This window comes from Nyctibius grandis, chromosome 6 (genome assembly GCF_013368605.1).
Source record: "Nyctibius grandis isolate bNycGra1 chromosome 6, bNycGra1.pri, whole genome shotgun sequence".
Lineage (NCBI taxonomy): Eukaryota > Metazoa > Chordata > Aves > Nyctibiiformes > Nyctibiidae > Nyctibius > Nyctibius grandis.
In genome coordinates, this window is record NC_090663.1 from 74,339,945 (window position 1) to 74,355,974 (window position 16,030).

The 16,030-nt window shown below is 42.6% G+C and overlaps 1 protein-coding gene across 2 annotated transcripts in view; it reads left to right on the top strand.

Moving 5' to 3' along the window:
- Window positions 1-516: 516 nt before the first annotated feature.
- Window positions 517-16,030, top strand: part of ELF2 (E74 like ETS transcription factor 2) — a 38,753-nt gene continuing 23,239 nt past the window's right edge. Inside the window, exons 1-3 of one of the 2 annotated variants that reach the window (XM_068403134.1) lie at window positions 517-651; window positions 10,781-10,976; window positions 11,959-12,124. In XM_068403134.1, coding sequence (XP_068259235.1) covers window positions 10,905-10,976; window positions 11,959-12,124 — 238 coding nt within the window. In that variant the 5' untranslated portion in view covers window positions 517-651; window positions 10,781-10,904. Of the gene's footprint in view, window positions 652-6,470; window positions 6,488-10,780; window positions 10,977-11,958; window positions 12,125-16,030 lie in introns of those variants that run through there. The other variant, XM_068403135.1, reaches the window with a different exon arrangement.

A 16,030-nucleotide genomic window follows, 5' to 3' on the forward strand; every position in this document is an offset into this window, starting at 1 on the left:
CACTGGCTGAGATCAGTTCTGTGCGCCCGAGGCATCACAGCTGCTCAGCCACACGGGCAGCTCATTCTTTTCCGTACCAAAATCAACGGCAGAAAATAGTTGCGCCTCAGGGGCTGTATGCAAACGTCGGGAGGGATTTTTGAAAGCGGGCAGCTGTCCGCCCCTTCCCGACGCAGGGCTGCGGCTGAGGGCCACCGAGACCCCATCCGCCACGGGTTTTTTCTCCCCCCTCAGCCTCGCTGCGTCCTGTACATTGACTCGCATCAGCTCTGAAGACGAAGACCCGACGTGCCCCTCGGGAGAGGGCGGGAGGGAAGACACCGGCAAGGCTGGCGGCCTGCCCCCGCCGCGCTGACGGCCGCTCCCTGAGGGGAGCCTCGCGCCCGGGCCAGGCCACCGGCCCCGGCGGGACCCTGCGCAGGCGCGCGGCGGCCGCGCATGCCCGCAGCGCCCCCGCGCGCCGGGCGGCGCGAGCATGTGCAGAGGCGGCAGCGCGGCGCGGCGGGGGGGGGCGCCGGGGCCGGGCAGGTTGCGCCGCTGCGCCCGCCCCTCCCGCCGCGGGGCGGCTCTGGCTCTGCCCGGGCGGCGCCCACCGCCTCCTGCTCCCGAACCAGCGGGGCGACGGACGCGGCTTCCGGGCGTACGGGCACGGTAAGGGCGCGGCGCCGGCTCCTGCCGCCGCGACGGGCGGGACGGGCGCTGACAGGCGGCTCTGTGAGGGGGGGGCGCGGCGGCGAGCGGGTGGCCGCCCTGCGAGGGGTCCGCGGGGCGCGGGACCGGCCCGTCCCGGGGGCGGCCGCCGGCGTGTGTCAGGCGGCCCCGAGGCGGTGGGGCGGGGGTTGCTCCGGAGGGGCCCTCCCGCCCCCCTCTCCCCAGCCGCACTTTCGGTTTCGCGCGGGGCTGGGTGCCGCGGCGGGGCCGTAGGGCCGGGGCCGCCCCTCCCGCCGCTCCCCCCGCCGCCAGTAGCCCCCCTGGCTCCCCCCTGCCCCACGGGGGTCCGCGGCCCGGCTGCCGCCCCGCCGGCGGAGGGGGCGTTGGGGGCGGCGGGCGGTTCCCGGCGGCTGTCAGTGTAAACACGGCCCCGGGGCGGCCGCGGCCTGCCGGGCCGGGCCCCGCAGCCCCCTCCCGGGCCGGGTCGGTGGCGGGAGCGGGGAGGCGGCCGGGGCAGTGCTGCGGGGGCAGCGGCTTGTTTACACAGGGCGTCGGGAGAACATGGCAGCCCGGGCGTGCTGGTCACCCGCTGTCATGCGTGCTCGCTCCTCCCGGGCTGGCGGTGGGGTAGCCCCGCCGGGCCTGCAGCCGCCCGCCCCGGCTTCGGCCGCACACCTTCTTCTCCTCCCTAAAATCGCTCTGTGCCCCGCTCTGGTTGCTCCCTGGTCAAATAGCTGAAGCCTGGTGTATTTTTGATTATACCTTACCGTGCCTGTACAGTGTTGTACTGGCTTAGCTCTGGTGTTCATGTTTATATGTTACCTTTTTGGATGTGCTTTCTCATGTCTCTTTTTGCCCACTTAAATAATTCAGTTCTTCATTCTGCATGTTCTTCCTCTTATGGCTAGTCACTGTCATGTTCCTTGTGACTTTTTTTTTTAACCATTTAACTTCTTTAGCAAAGACACCTAAACCTTACTGTCAGTTTAAAAACAATCATTTTGTGAGGAGGGTTCTCCATCCGCTGAGTTCTTCTCTCATTGTGCTTTGAAGTTGTCTGTCTTCTGTGTGCTGATAATAAGTCACATTTGTCGCAATTTAATCATAAAGCGCTTTGGCACTTTCTGATTAGTGTATATATGCATCAGACTTTGAGAGCTTCTGAGTTAGTCAAGGCAAGTAACATGAAGTTGAGCCCAGGGATATAGGCATCTGAGCATTAGAGAACTCTCGAGACTCATTAAAAACAACACTCTAACAATAAAATTTCAAAGCAATTCATATATTTCTGTGACCTAAAAATGTAGAAATAGCATGTTTGCATGTTTCATGCTGTAACTTTGAAATGAGGTGAAAGTGTGAACGTTGATGATTCGGGGAAAACTCGGAGAATGTGTTTTGGATCCCTTTATAGAGATGTCTGTTATGTTAAAAACCCCATGTTGTTGTTTGAGAGGGGATGTCATGAAGCCGTCTATTGTATGGAGTACTGCAGGAGAGATCTGGGTCAGTGACTGTCACCACAAAACTTAACTTTATTTCAAGAATCTTAAGTTAAATATAGGTCTACAAAACTGTATGTAATGGGTCTGGTCTAAGATGCTTTTCCTCCCTCTCCCCTCACTCCATCTCTGATAGTGGACAGGATCAATTGCTTTAGGAAAAGGTTCTGGGAACAGGATGGTTATTTTGCATGGTGTCTTCAGCGACATATTCTTTCCATCTTTCAGGTTTCAGTAATATCTGGTTTGGAGGGTCCCTAAACTTCAGACTGTACGTGCACCTTTGTGTTTTAACAGTCGCTTAAGCCATTCAAGGGCTTTACCTCCATAAAGCTGCCTAACTTAAATCTTATAACTTACTCTTTTGACCTCTAGAATATCCTATGAAAATGAATTACATAGTTTATGTGCACTGCTTCCTTTTGTGTGTTGTTTTTTATTGTGTGGGTTTTTTTTTTTTTTTTTTTTAAACCTGCATCCTCACCATTTAAATTCGTCCGGTCTCTGCTCTTTTATTATGTAAAACGATGAATAATTGCTCCCTACTCTGGCTTGTGGGGGAGTGGAGTGGATGTTAAGGACCTACAACTGTGGCGCTGGAAAGAGAAGTGCTGGTACAGAGTAGGGGTACGTGTATGAGACTTCTGTCAGAGGGAAGAGAAGGTGTCAGGGGATCTTTAAATAGAGAACAGTGGGAAGACAACCAGGTAATAGGATGAAACAAGGGAAGGTCCAGAAGCAGCCTGCTGAAGCCACAAAGCTTTTTGCAGAACGTTAATAGTTGTTAAGTGATTATAAGCTTATATGTTTTGGAGCTCATCAGCTTTAGCTATTGAGGTTTCATAGCAAACTTTGGATGGTCAAATTATCAAATTAAGTATGCATGGAAGGAGTTCCTCTAAGTTTCTTACTGGATTTGGTACATCATTAATTTGATCCGATGTAATAATTTCTGTGCATTCAGCAAGAAAATTATTGCCTGGTTGTATGGAAACTTCTGAATTAGGATGTGGCTACTTGCTTTGACAATTCCTCATTTTGATTTCCTTTTCTATAACTTTTAGTGATTGCTGTAATTTATAAGGTACTGTAAATTGCACGGGTTGTCTGTTTTGTTCCCCTGACATGGTGGATGCAAGTATTTATTTTGCATCCTCTTTTTGAGCATACCCCCTGATTCTTTAGCTATTTACAAGTTTAATTTTTTTCTGCTGTCAGCTTTTGCAGTAACTTAACTTTTCAGTTTTTAGACTTGTTCTGGGTTTCAAAAAAAAAAATTTAATTCACCATTTCTTCTACAAATGTCGGTGAGAATCAGCCAGAGCTGTAAAAATTATCTGGGAAAATGTCTCAACAAAGAACTTTCAGTCAACATAAAACATTTTTTACAGTGTGCACTATGGTTTATATGTATTGGAGTGATAGTGATGTTTGCTGGTATATTTGAGGTGCTGCTGTGAAAGACCACCTTTGTACCCTTGGAAGCCTTGTTACAGTTAATGGGATTCTGCCGTGATCTTGGCTGGTGTGTTTCTGTACGTATAACTAATTTCATTTTCAATCCTTAACTTTTTTTTGATTAAACGAAAGGAAGGCCTTTTTGAAAAAAAACTGTGTGTGATGCTACTGCTGGCTGCAGTCCTGTTCTTGTGGCTGCATCTGTGTAGGTATCTGCATAAATCTCTCCTCAGGATTTGGGATGCCAGCTGAATAAAAGGGGAACATTGTTCCAAGCACTCTTATGTTTCTTCTGAGTGCTGCGGGAGCAGCTGCCTCTGGTTGCTGCTGCCCAGTCTTCTGCATGTTTGTCTTGTTTTCATGTGTGGGTACAAGTGTGTGCATCTTTTTTTCAAGCAGTGATTTGTTTGTTTGTTTTATAATTTAAATAAAAGTATACTAAAACTATTTGCAGGCTTATATTTAGAGTTTTGTTTTGAAGCCAGTCCTAAACAGCTTCACTTTGAGTCTGACCTAGTAGAGGTGACACTCTGCCATCCTTTCCACATTGTTTTTTCAATTATTATTTTTAATTCTGTTGAGCTGCATGTTTGCTTGTCTAGTAACTTGATAGGTGGTTATGCACAGGGGGATCGACCCAAGATTCTGGGTTTTGTGGGACTACTACATGATCATCACAATTGTGGCTTGAAGTGTTCTTAAGCTTCTCTGGTAGCTGCTGAAAATATAAGAGGGCTGTTCGGATTTCTTGTAGGCCATATAAATGTATACTTATACATGCATATTTATATATATTCAGGTACATAATGTAGGCCATATAAATGTACTATTAAATATTTGAATAAACTGTTTCATAGAATCATAGAATGGTTTGGGTTGGAAGGGGCCTTAAAGATCCCTGTTCCAACCCCCCTGCCATGGGCAGGGACACCTTCCACTAGACCAGGTTGCTTAAAGCCCCATCAACCTGGCATTGAACACTGCCAGGGAGGGGGCATCCACAGCTTCTCTGGGCAACCTGTACCAGTGTCTCACCACCCTCACAGGAAAGAATTTATTCCTAATACCTAATCTAAATCTACCCTCCTTCAGTTTAAAACCATTCCCCCTTGGCCTGTCACTACCTGCCCTTGTAAAAAGCCCCTCTCATGCTTTCCTGTAGCCCCTTCAGGTACTGGAAGGCTGCTAGGTCTCCCCAGAGTCTTCTCTTCTCCAGGCTGAACAATCCGTTCTCTGCCCAGCCTGGATTTATGCTTGGGATTGCCCTGACCCACATGCAGGACCTTGCACTTGGCCTTGTTGAACTTCATGCGGTTTGCACAGACCCAGCTCTCCAGCCTGGCAGGGTCCCTCTGGATGGCATCCCTTCCCTCTAGCGTGTCGACCACGCCGCACAGCTTGGTGTCGTTGGCAAACTTGCTGAGGGCGCACTCAATCCCACTGTCCATGTTGCTGACAAAGATGTTAAACAGGACTGGTCCCAATACCGACCCCTGAGGAGCGCCACTCGTCACTGATGTCCACTTGGACATTGAGCCGTTGACCACAACTCTTTGGTATTTTGCAGCCTTTATGACAAGTGTGCTGTAGCCTCTGAAGATGTACACGCTGTAATTGATCTTCTTGACCAGTGAAAACTATCAAAAAATTGAGTCTTTGTTGTGTCTTTTGTAACGATAAACAGTTAGAAACTTTTTGCTGTTGAGGCAAAGAATGTGGCTTCAAGATTTGGATTTTTGCTTTTGTTTTTTTTGAGGGTGGGAGCACCTAGACTTCTTTTTGTTTTCCCATGACATATGTATAAAAATAAGGGATGATGCAGTAAAGCTGTTTTCCCTGTTGTAAGGGATATTCCAAGTGTTTCAGAACTAGTTTCTCTCTGCATTGTTGGTGACCAGGAAGAACAGGAGTGGATGTCAGATCTGTAACAAAATGATTTGATCATCTCTTTTGGAAATGTTAGATTTGTTTTTTTCCCCTCCGATGTCATTCCATATTTTGCTTTTTTGTAAGCACCTGTCCAGAGAGGAATTAAATTTGTAGTGTGTGTTTTTTTGTTGGTGTTTTTTTTGTTAATCTTTCTGCGTGTTGCTCTGTAATTTAAAAATAGTCATACTTTGAACCAGCTTCTATGCTGGCTAATTGTATCACCGGGAATAACCTTGTTTCTTACAAGCCTGAATCATCTCTTACTTTAAGAATCTGAGTCTGTCTTTCGGCCTTTTTGTCTCAGCCTCGGGAAATGTGAATTTTGGAACTGATTTCTGGAAGCGGCTAAGCAGTCTTTTCCTTTTACAGAAGTCAAATTAGTTGTGACTTGCTGGAGAAAGGATGGGAAATAGATTCAGTATTCTACTGAAATTCGAGGGAGAAGCGAAAAGGCTTCTGTGAGGACGTACTGCCTAGGGAAAGGGAAGAGGGCGAACGCTTAGCAGGTTCATTCAGAAAGGTGTGTCTGCAGGGGTCTGACATGCGCTTCCGCGTGTGAGGTGTGTTTGTGCGTTTGTTGTAACTTAGAACTTCTAAACCAGACTGAACTGAAACTCTTCTAACTTCCTACTTGCTGGCCAGCAAAATTGCCTTTTTCTCCTCCCTGGTAGGTTCTTGAAAAGGTTGCTGAATTTCAAGACTGTTAGTATGAAGTTCAGATCCTGTTATATAAAGACTCTGTGTCTTTAATTTATACCTTGCCTGGACAGTTCTGGGCATTCAGTGTAAAGATACTGTCCTTTTAAAGAATGTTGAGATTTAGCATCTCACTCATTCTTCTGTATATTTTCCCCTGTAAGGTTCCTACTCACTATGAATTTCTGATGGAACTGGAAAATGAGGATTATCATTTATGTTCCTGCATTGCCCTATCTTCACTTCTATAGGTAATTATTAATTCATACAGAGATAAATCAGCGCAAAAGTAATCTAAAGTTCTTGTAACCTAGGAGACAGAAGTAGCAGTTTTTTGACATAACCTGATCTACTACACAGTATTAAGTGTTTTCAGTTGCAACAGTTTGGCAGCTGTTTGGCCAGCTGTGTGGGATTATGGTACATAAAATATGAATATACAGTATACATGGTCTACTATAGGATTGTTCATTTGCATTAATATACTGCATGAGAACCAAATTAGCTTTGTGACATGCTTAAGCTATGCAAAGGTACTACATGAAGCGCTAAATGTTCTTACATAGATACAAGTCTGAGTTGCAGGAATAATGACGATGTTTGAAATTGGTTGGAGGTTGTGCTTCCAAATTAAAATGTAATTTCTATTCTTTGGGCTTCTCTTTTGGGTTATGATTGCTTGGCAGTATTTCTAGTGTGGATGTAGATGGGAAACTGTAGAAGAGGAAAAAGTCTTTTTACAGTAAAAGTGATTTTTAAATTTTTCCTCCTGATTGGTTATTTTAGTGTATTAATAAACAGCTGTTTTTCTACTTTACATATTTCTGAATTTGAAGACTTTTGAAATAATGTGGTAATGGATAGGCAGGTAAGGAGTAGGCTTTTTGTGCAGGAGGGTGACAGATGTAAATGGCTCCAAGGATGCTTGTTAAAGACTTTACAGCTTGAATCTTGTTTGGGGAGCAGAGGAGGTATTTGCTTTCTTTTTCATCAAGGGAGATATTGATAATCAAAAAGTGGTGCTAGCTTTACAAATGAAACAATGGAAAATAAAGTATTACTGTCTTGGTTTTTTGTGCTATTACAAGAACATATTTTTAGATATAAATCATGCTTTCTCATGTCAAGTTGACTGCCTATGTAAGCAAAAAATACCTTAATTTTTTTTCTAAATTGCATATATTTTTTTCCTTTCTTTTGGAACGTATCTTCTGCTTATTCTGCTGCTACTATGACAGTGATTTAAGTTGATCTCCTGTTCTTCAGTTTTATTTCCTGTGTATTAATTACCTAGAAAGCTGCTATCAGAGTTTATTTTCCTTTTTGTACATAAAGGTGAAAAATATGAATATCTTATTCTGTTGTGTCGGGTTTTTTTTGTTTGGTGTATTGTTTTTTTTTGTTGTTGTTTTTTTTGGTGTGTTTTTATAGTAACCTGCCATCCACTGTGTGGCTACAGACTTTTTGTGCTAAGCTGGTATGGTGACATACATGATGCCTTTCTGAGCATATCTTTATGGCGTGCTGAAGGATCCTTAATACCGTGATAAACAAAAGTTTTTTTTAAAAAGTTTTTGCATAGTACTTTTTTGTTGCCTTTCTTGCTTAGTTTGCATCCAGTTGAGGAGATCAGTAATTGTAATCTCCTCCCATGATCCAGGAGGAGACGGTTAGTGACCTGCTGTGCCAGTTGTTCACCCACAAAGCTATGGGCCTGGATGGGATTCACCCTAGAGTAATGAAGGAACTGGCAAATGAACTTGCCAAACCACTCTCGATTATCTACTGGCAGTCCTGGTTAACTGGAGAAGTTCCAGCTGACTGGAAATTAGCAGACGTAACGCCCATCTACAAGAAGGGTCGGAAGGATGATCCAGGGAACTATAGGCCTGTCAGCCTGACCTCGGTGCCAGGCAAGGTGATGGAACAGATCATCCTGAGTGCCATTACACGGCACATGCAGGACAATCGGGGCATCGGGGCCAGCCAACGTGGATTCATGAAAGGCAGGTCCTGCTCGACCAACCTGGTGTCCTTCTATGACAAAGTGACCCGCTTAGTAGATGAGGGCAGAGCTGTGGATGTAGTCTATCTAGACTTCAGTAAGGCATTCGACACTGTCTCCCACAGCATCCTCCTGGACAAACTGGCTGCCCGGGGCTTGGATGGGTGGACTCTTAAATGGGTTAAAAACTGGCTGGATGGCCAAGCCCAGAGAGTGGTGGTGAATGGGGCAAAGTCCAACTGGTGGCCGGTCACTAATGGTGTTCCCCAGGGCTCAGTTCTGGGGCCGGTGCTGTTCAATATCTTTATAGATGATCTAGACGTAGGGATTGAGTGCACCCTCAGCAAATTTGCAGATGACACCAAGCTGTGTGGGAGTGTCGATCTGCTGGAGGGTAGGAAGGCCCTACAGAGGGATTTGGACAGGTTAGATAGATGGGCCGAGACCAACGGCATGAGGTTCAACAAGAACAAGTGCCGGGTCTTACACTTCGGCCACAACAACCCCATGCAGCTCTACAGGCTGGGGGAAGAGTGGTTAGAAAGCGGCCCGGCAGAAAGAGACCTGGGGGTGCTGATCGACAGCCGGCTAAACATGAGCCAGCAATGTGCCCAGGTGGCCAAGAAGGCCAATGGCATCCTGGCCTCTATTAGGAATAGTGTAGCCAGCCGGTCTAGGGAAGTGATCGTCCCTCTGTACTCGGCACTGGTGAGGCCGCATCTTGAGTACTGTGTTCAGTTCTGGGCCCCGCGCTTCAAGGAGGATGTTGAGGTGTTGGAGCGAGTCCAGAGGAGGGCGACCAAGCTGGTGAAGGGTCTGGAGGGTCTGACCTACGAGGAACGGCTGAGGGAGCTGGGGTTGTTTAGCCTGGAGAAGAGGAGGCTCCGAGGTGACCTTATTGCAGTCTACAACTACCTGAAGGGAGGTTGTAGTGAAGTGGGAGTTGGCCTCTTCTCCCGGGCAACTAGCGATAGGACAAGAGGGCACAGCCTCAAGCTTCACCAGGGGAGGTTCAGGTTGGACATTAGGAAGAATTTCTTTTCAGAAAGGGTTATTAGACATTGGAATGGGCTGCCCAGGGAGGTGGTGGAGTCACCATCTCTGGATGTGTTTAAGAAAAGACTGGACATGGCACTTAGTGCCATGGTCTAGTTGACAGGGTGGTGTAGGGGCAGCGGTTGGACTCGATGATCCCTGAGGTCTCTTCCAACCCGGTTGATTCTGTGATTCTGTAATTTTTACTGGTATTGTGCCTGTAAAGATTTCCTTGCCCCTAGGAAGCCCAGTTAACTCTGCGTGAATCTGAGCTAGCTTTTCCCTATGTGTGCAAGATTAATTTAGTTTAAGCTGGCTGCCTGCTATTGAAAAGCAGGTTTATTGAGTTCACCCATTGGAGTATTAATTATGAATTTTTGTTCTTCAGTATGTGTTGGAAGATCCTGTTTTCTTGCAGACCTCGGTGATTGTGCTAGCTTTCTAAATGCATGGATTTTATTAAAAATGTTGGTCTGAATTCTGGCTTCTGTTACAAAGCATTGATCTCAGTGGAGTTACTCGAAAGGGTAATTGATATCAGATTGGGTTCTTATGTCTCACGTGGAATATGTGCTTTCTGTTGTACAGCTAAGAAGCCAAACTTCTTAGTTTGCATCTTGAAGTAGTAAACTGCTCCTCACAGCCCAAGGTTTATGAACACAGATTATTTGTCTCTTCCAAAGACAGGATATGAGTAATAATATTTACTCAGAATAAATAAATAGCAGTTGTTTAGAAACAAAGCACTGCTGTTGATCTAGTTTTAAAGAAATTCACGAAGATGTAGGTTATATATCTTTGTAAGTTCAGTGAGTCCATGGTATACCCAAATTAAAGCATTATGATGTGGAAGTGCCTTTTTTTGGACTCATGAGAATTTCTTCTATGGGGAAAAAAGGAGGAACTGCTACAATACTTTTTATTTCAAAGAAAATTGTAGATTAGAAATTTGGTATTGTGTATTTGTGAGATGTATATTATATGTGCATTGCTTTAAAAAGGCAGTATTTTTGAAAGCTTTGTGCAACTAGTTACAAAACTTCATGAAACGACTATGAAACTAGTAGAACAAAGAAGAAAATATAATTAAAAAAAAGATCTCCTAATTTAATAGGAAAACAGTAACTTTAGAAAAGCTGCGCTAACTCAAACGTATGTGTGTCTCAAAAAACTAGTTGATATTTGACCTCAGTGAGAAATTCATTATTTTGGCCAATGGAAGATATCTAAGGATATTATTTGTTTTTAGAATTGTGAAATTTAACAAGTTGCAAGGAACCAAACTGAAATTGTATTATGTTAGTATTAAAAGTTAGTGTGAAACTTGTGTTTTATGGCAGTGTTCCGTGTTAACTTTACCAAGGTCAGCACATTCCGTCACATTTGTTGTATTCACTGATGCCCTCTTTTGATGTAGAGATGTAGCATGCAATAGCTTTCATAAATGTTGCAAGACTTTTGAACATAAGCTATGCAAATAACTCATAATTATTTTGTGTTTCAGCCACCTCTGCCTAGCTGTTTAACAGAAGTGGATTGTGAATTTAAGCCTTTGATAACCTCAGGCTATCGGCATTACTGTCTTCAGGATAGATAACAGCTCTCAAAGCGGCTTCAGGGGATGCACCATGACATCAGCAGTGATTGACACTGGAGGCCCCGGCCTGGAGTTTGACAGCAATGGAACAAAAAATCAAGAGGTTAGAAAAATAAATAGCATTTATTTACTAACAAACTTCACACATTTATCTTAATTTGAAAGAAAAATTCGCTGTAAACTTGCTGTGAATGCAAGTGAAATGGATTAGAGACTGTTATGTGAGGAGGAAGAGAGGAGCCCATTTTTCAAGTATCTTTTATTAAAAGATTTTATTATCACAGACAAGTGGAAGCAGTAAGTTTTGAAGTCTGCAGTACGACTGTAGACTGGGTTTACAAAATTAAATTCTATACTAAGCATCTCTTTAAAGTAAAGATCTCAGATGTGCCTTGAGGTGTAGAATGAGATGAGCAGAACAATACAAGGACTTTTTTCAAAGTTAGCCAACATGATGTATTTGCTTGTATTTTGCATTCTTATAAAAAAAATAATAAATATATTCTACTATCCTGTAGCTTGTAGTAAATTGAATCTGGCAGGGTTCCACTTCTGCAACACTTTAACAGATTGAATGTGCTGTTACAGACATTTTGATCCTTAAATAAGTAGAGATAGGCATATGGGCTTTGAAGTAGTAGTTTTTTTGCGATAGCTTACGTACTTAATCCAAAACATGAAACATGAGTGTTCATAAGATATAGGTCAGATGTAGGTATGTTGCAGTACACACGCAAAGCCTTGATTACATTTTGTGGAGCAGAGGGAGCTTCCCACAGCTGAATGTCTTAATTAGAAAGCTTCCTCTTGTTCAATGCCTTAAAGCTGTCTAATGCTTTAAGTTTTACATGTTTAAAGCCAGGAAGATATCTTTGAGATTCAGGAAGGTCCCTTTGGTGGATGATAAGCTGTCTTTTAATTTTTTTTTAATCACTTGCTTTAGAAGAAAATTGCCTTTAAAAATCATTAAAATTTTTATCATTATTCCATAAAATATGTAAGAGCATAAGAGGAAAATACTGATGCAGAGTTCAACAGTGCAGTATTTAGAGCATGTGGTTTTCTTTTTCTTTTTTTTTCTATAGGAAAGTGAGCCAGTCTCTGAATTCCCAGCAGTGATTGTGGAACCAGTTCCTAGTGCCAGACTAGAACAGGGTTACGCTGCTCAGGTCCTGGTTTATGATGATGAGACTTACCTGATGCAAGATGTAGCAGAGGAACAAGAAATTGAGACTGAAACTGTGGAAACAGGTAGATCAATTACAATATTTTTTTTCTGTGACATTTTCTTACTTTTAGAAGTCACATTGTTCTAAACTTGTTTGTACTTAGCTTCAGTGGTGAGAGGATTGGGGTTTGGCAGGTAAAAATGTCACCTTAGGTTTCAGGGCGCTGCATTGTAACACCGTGTACCCTCGTAAGTAGGCGGACCTTCATTTGTCTTTGTTACCTATTTATGCAGGGGGTTAACTAGACAACTGAACTTGGAGTTTTTAAAAATATGCTGAGACAGGAAGCTGGTTAGAATTTAGTTTCACAATGCGTCCGAGCCAAATAACTGCAGGGCAGCTGGCAATATGGGCTGCGCAGCTCTATTTACCCTGTCTTCCAACTCTTCCCCCTTCCCATGAGCTCTGTCCTCTGTCCCTTGCTATCCTGCCTTTCTGGTCCAAGAGCAGTTTTATTGCTGGTTTAGAGGCAGGAGTGTGTGGCTAGGGGAAGTGGAGTTGAACTGTCCTTTTATGGGCAAAAACCCTAAGAGATTGAAATTAACTCAGCTATATGGTAAAATAACAAGTTAGGAATGAAGAAAGGAGTAGAGCTTTGGCGTTAGAGCAGCTGACCTGTTTAGCAGTAAGTCTGTATCTTTCTGTACACCTCTCTCCAAAGAACACGATCAGGAGCTTTGAACTTTCTGAGGGGGACCAAAGTCTTAGTTAAACTGTCTGAAGAAACAGAAGTTGTGCTCCTAGGGGAGCCTAATTACATCTGACTGCCAGGCTGCTGCTGTGCTGCAGTTCCTGTTGTCCCTCCCGCTTACTTTCTTGTACTATTTCTCATACTTGTTGAACCTTTTTTAGCCATTTCAGTATGTTAATTTTGCAAGACAAAATAGCAAGGAAACCCTCAACTGTTCTGTATTTTTGTTGGGTTAACTTTTTGCTGGATTAGCATGCTGACATGGCTCAGCCAAGGGCCTGATGAGTGCTGGGGTAGGGACTACATAGAACTGCAACCAAAGCGAGGACAGGTCCTCTTGGGCACTCCAACTGAACTGCTGAGACCACTTGACTGTAACATGGATAGCATACGTTCCTGTCCTGCCTAATGTAGGGTTGGAGTTTGAATTTATGATGTCAGGCAAGGAAAACGAAGCTGAGAGACTCTTCTCTCAGTTGCTTAACTTTGCAGCCCAGTAAATGTATGTGCATTCCCATCAGATTAGGTAGGTTTTAGTTCAAACAGTGGATGCAATTGCTCATACATCTTTCTGAATCTGGATGTTAATGTCCTGTAGCACTGCATCAAAAATGACATGCATCAACTTCGTAAGATGTGCATGAACTAAAGAACCAGGTTTTGAGAGAATACTTGCAATTCCAGTTCACTCAAATGTGTTTTGAATTAAATATGCTAATTACAAGTTCAACAAATTCATGTAAAGAAAGGATATGAAATACATATTTTTTTTTTTGACTATGGTAATAAAACTTTTAAGGTTAAGGTAAGCGAGAACTGAGGGTGTTCTTCCCAAGACGCTAAGTTGTATTTGTACTTGGAAACCTTTAAGAGCTTTTGCATTCAGAAGTGTTGGTTTTTTTAAAACATTAAATATGCTGTTTCTTGTAAGATTTTGGTAGATTAATGGCTAACAGAACAGTTCTTTTAGGATAAAGAGCTACTGCAAATGAACTCTCTATGTTTTTAAGTATCATTTTCTGGCCACAATAAATGGATGGAAATGACAATTAAAAACTTGTAGCTCTTCTGTAAGAATCTTTTTTGGCTTTGTTTTGTTTTTTTTTTTTAAGCTACTCTTCAGAGACAGACATGTGCCTGCTTCCAAGTCTAGATATTGTATAGGGCAGTTGATATGATAATTTGGGGAGTTTGTGGCTGGAGATGTTAAGGGATGTGTCTCAACTGCAGATAGTTTGGTGGTGTGTGTGGTTTTTTTTTTGTTTTTTTTCTTTTTAAATTTCACAATAACTTTGATGTTAATATGTCCTTAAAAATTTAGTTTAATAACATAATAAAATATTAAAATCAGTACAAATATTTAAAACTTTGTTTTAATAGTTTTGATATAAAAACTAATGTGCACTGAAAAGCCAATTTACAGTAGTATAGAGGAGAAATTAAAATCTAATGAAGATTTTCAAAGCTATTAATTAATATTATCATTTGTGATTCCAAAAGGTCTCTGAGGAGAGAGGTAATCTCCCCTTGCACACCTGTTCCCATATTCCAACTTTTCTTTATTATTTGTAAAGTATATACACCATTAATCCAGTGCAGTTTTAATGGTGTAATTATACATGACAGCGAGTAAAGGTTCTTGCACAGGACTTGTGTCTAGTGTTGATGAAAGAAGTGCTTGGTTTAGACTGTTCTGAGGGAAGCAGTCTTGTGGGGTGTGTTTTGACCAACACGTTTTGGTACAGCCAAGGGTCTTTCTGAATTTGTTGCTTGTACAGAGAGGTAACATGGATGGAGGTAAAGAATAAAGGCCCCAAGAAACGTTCATTTTGGTAATGTGCCATTATTAGCAATGAGTTGCAGGAGAGTGAATCTGAGGGCGTTTTTTAATTTTTATTTTTGTAGGGGAAGGGAAGAGATACTGGGCTGTGGGTAGGAAGCAATTTGATGTCGGAGAGGTGGTAAAAGGTGCCATAGTAGAAGTCAATGAGAAAGCAGGCTAAGGCAGAAACAAGTTTATTTAAAGAGCATTTTAAGATGCTAATTTTCTGCAGTACATACCTTTATTCTGCTAATGATCCTAATTTAGATAGGTGCAACAGTTTGATTTCTGTGCATCTTAGAAGAAAAATCCATTGTTGCTGAATTGGTCTCAATTGATTCTATTTCATAAATGTCAGAATTAATTTCTCAAAAAAATTTCACATTATTTAATAAATGTATAGTTGTTGTACCAAGAATGAGTAGACTTAATAACTTTTGTGGTTCTAGACTCTACAGACAGCATGGTAAATACAAAAAACCCATTTTAAAGAAGTCTTGGCAGTATTTGCAGTGATACATACCCATGTAATATAATACACACCCAGTTGTCAGTATCTCTACTGTTGGCCATGGACCTGATTTATTTTTTTACCCTTCTTACGACAGTCCATTGGCAATTGCAATGACTACTGATTTACATGCATTACCATGTTACAACATACCTGTTCAGAGACCCTTCAGCTACTTTGCATCAATCTAAAGCTGCATAATTTAGTAAAATATAGCATTATTCTAGCCTTTGGAGACAGGGATCAGTACCCTTTTGATAAATGTAGTGAGGTAGCTGATGTGGTGAAATTTACGTAGGACACTAAAGAGATGATTTATGCCGTGCCTTGAATGGTTCTATTTGTGGTTTGCTATTCTGTGATTGGATTTGAGATTGCGTGGACTGCAAGGACTGTCAGTGCTGATCCAAGGGCGAAATCAGGACCTGTAATGTTGTTTTGTGTTAAAAAACTTCTCGCATTCATGAAACCACAATTAAAATTTTGTTTACTGCAACAGTGGATGTGTTCATATCATAAATAATACATCCTTCTTAATTTTTAATAATAGCCAAATTTTGTTGGTTTCCGTTTCCTGAGTAGTTATCTGTCCTTAAAGTAATTAGCCCTTCAATTTTAGGGTTTATTCAGCGAAACCTTTGTAATTCACATAACAGCAGAAGCTGCTCTCTTTAAAGAAGCAGTCAGTCTGAAATTAACAGTTGCTATAGTTCTGTTTGCCTGTCATGACGCAGAACCCAGAACGTGGATGGGTAGGTGTGTTAATGGGATAATCTAATCTTTGGGTTCACCATATGTGCACTGCTGAAAGTACCATGGTCATGATATGCAGATCTGATACATGGATGATGCCTAGTCTTTCAGTTAAATAAGGCATTAGATGAGTATTTAAGTAGGATAATGC